The sequence below is a fragment of the Pteropus alecto genome, unplaced genomic scaffold, assembly GCF_000325575.1.
Source record: "Pteropus alecto unplaced genomic scaffold, ASM32557v1 scaffold3, whole genome shotgun sequence".
NCBI classification, from domain to species: Eukaryota; Metazoa; Chordata; class Mammalia; order Chiroptera; family Pteropodidae; genus Pteropus; species Pteropus alecto.
In genome coordinates this window covers 44,943,459-44,943,712 of record NW_006442484.1, presented here as the reverse complement: position 1 = coordinate 44,943,712, position 254 = coordinate 44,943,459, and the positions used below count along the sequence as shown (strand labels likewise).

At 66.9% G+C, this 254-nt stretch overlaps 1 protein-coding gene across 1 annotated transcript in view; it reads left to right on the top strand.

Moving 5' to 3' along the window:
* The first annotated feature begins 6 nt into the window (after positions 1–6).
* CHN1 (chimerin 1) overlaps positions 7–254 on the top strand; it is a 148,005-nt gene continuing 147,757 nt past the window's right edge. Inside the window, exon 1 of the mRNA XM_015596477.2 lies at positions 7–237. Within this exon, the coding sequence (XP_015451963.1) occupies positions 219–237 (19 nt within the window). The 5' untranslated portion in view covers positions 7–218. The remainder of the gene's footprint in view (positions 238–254) is intronic.

The window sequence follows — 254 nt, the reverse complement described above, 5'->3', positions numbered from 1 at the left end:
CTGGTGCGCCTGACAATAACGCGTAAATAACTTTTCTTGCAGCGGCCCCCTGGGGCCCGGCCTGCAGCCTCCCAGCGCGCCGGCGTGCCCACCACGCCCCTCCGACTCCCAGCTCCCCGAGGTGTGAGCACGGCGGGCCGATGCAGTGATCGCTGGTTGGCCTGAGAGGACCGTGTGGACTGGCGGGCGGCGGCGAGCAGTTGGCGAGCTCCTTTACAATGGCCCTGACCCTGTTTGGTAAGTGTTTGGCCCGC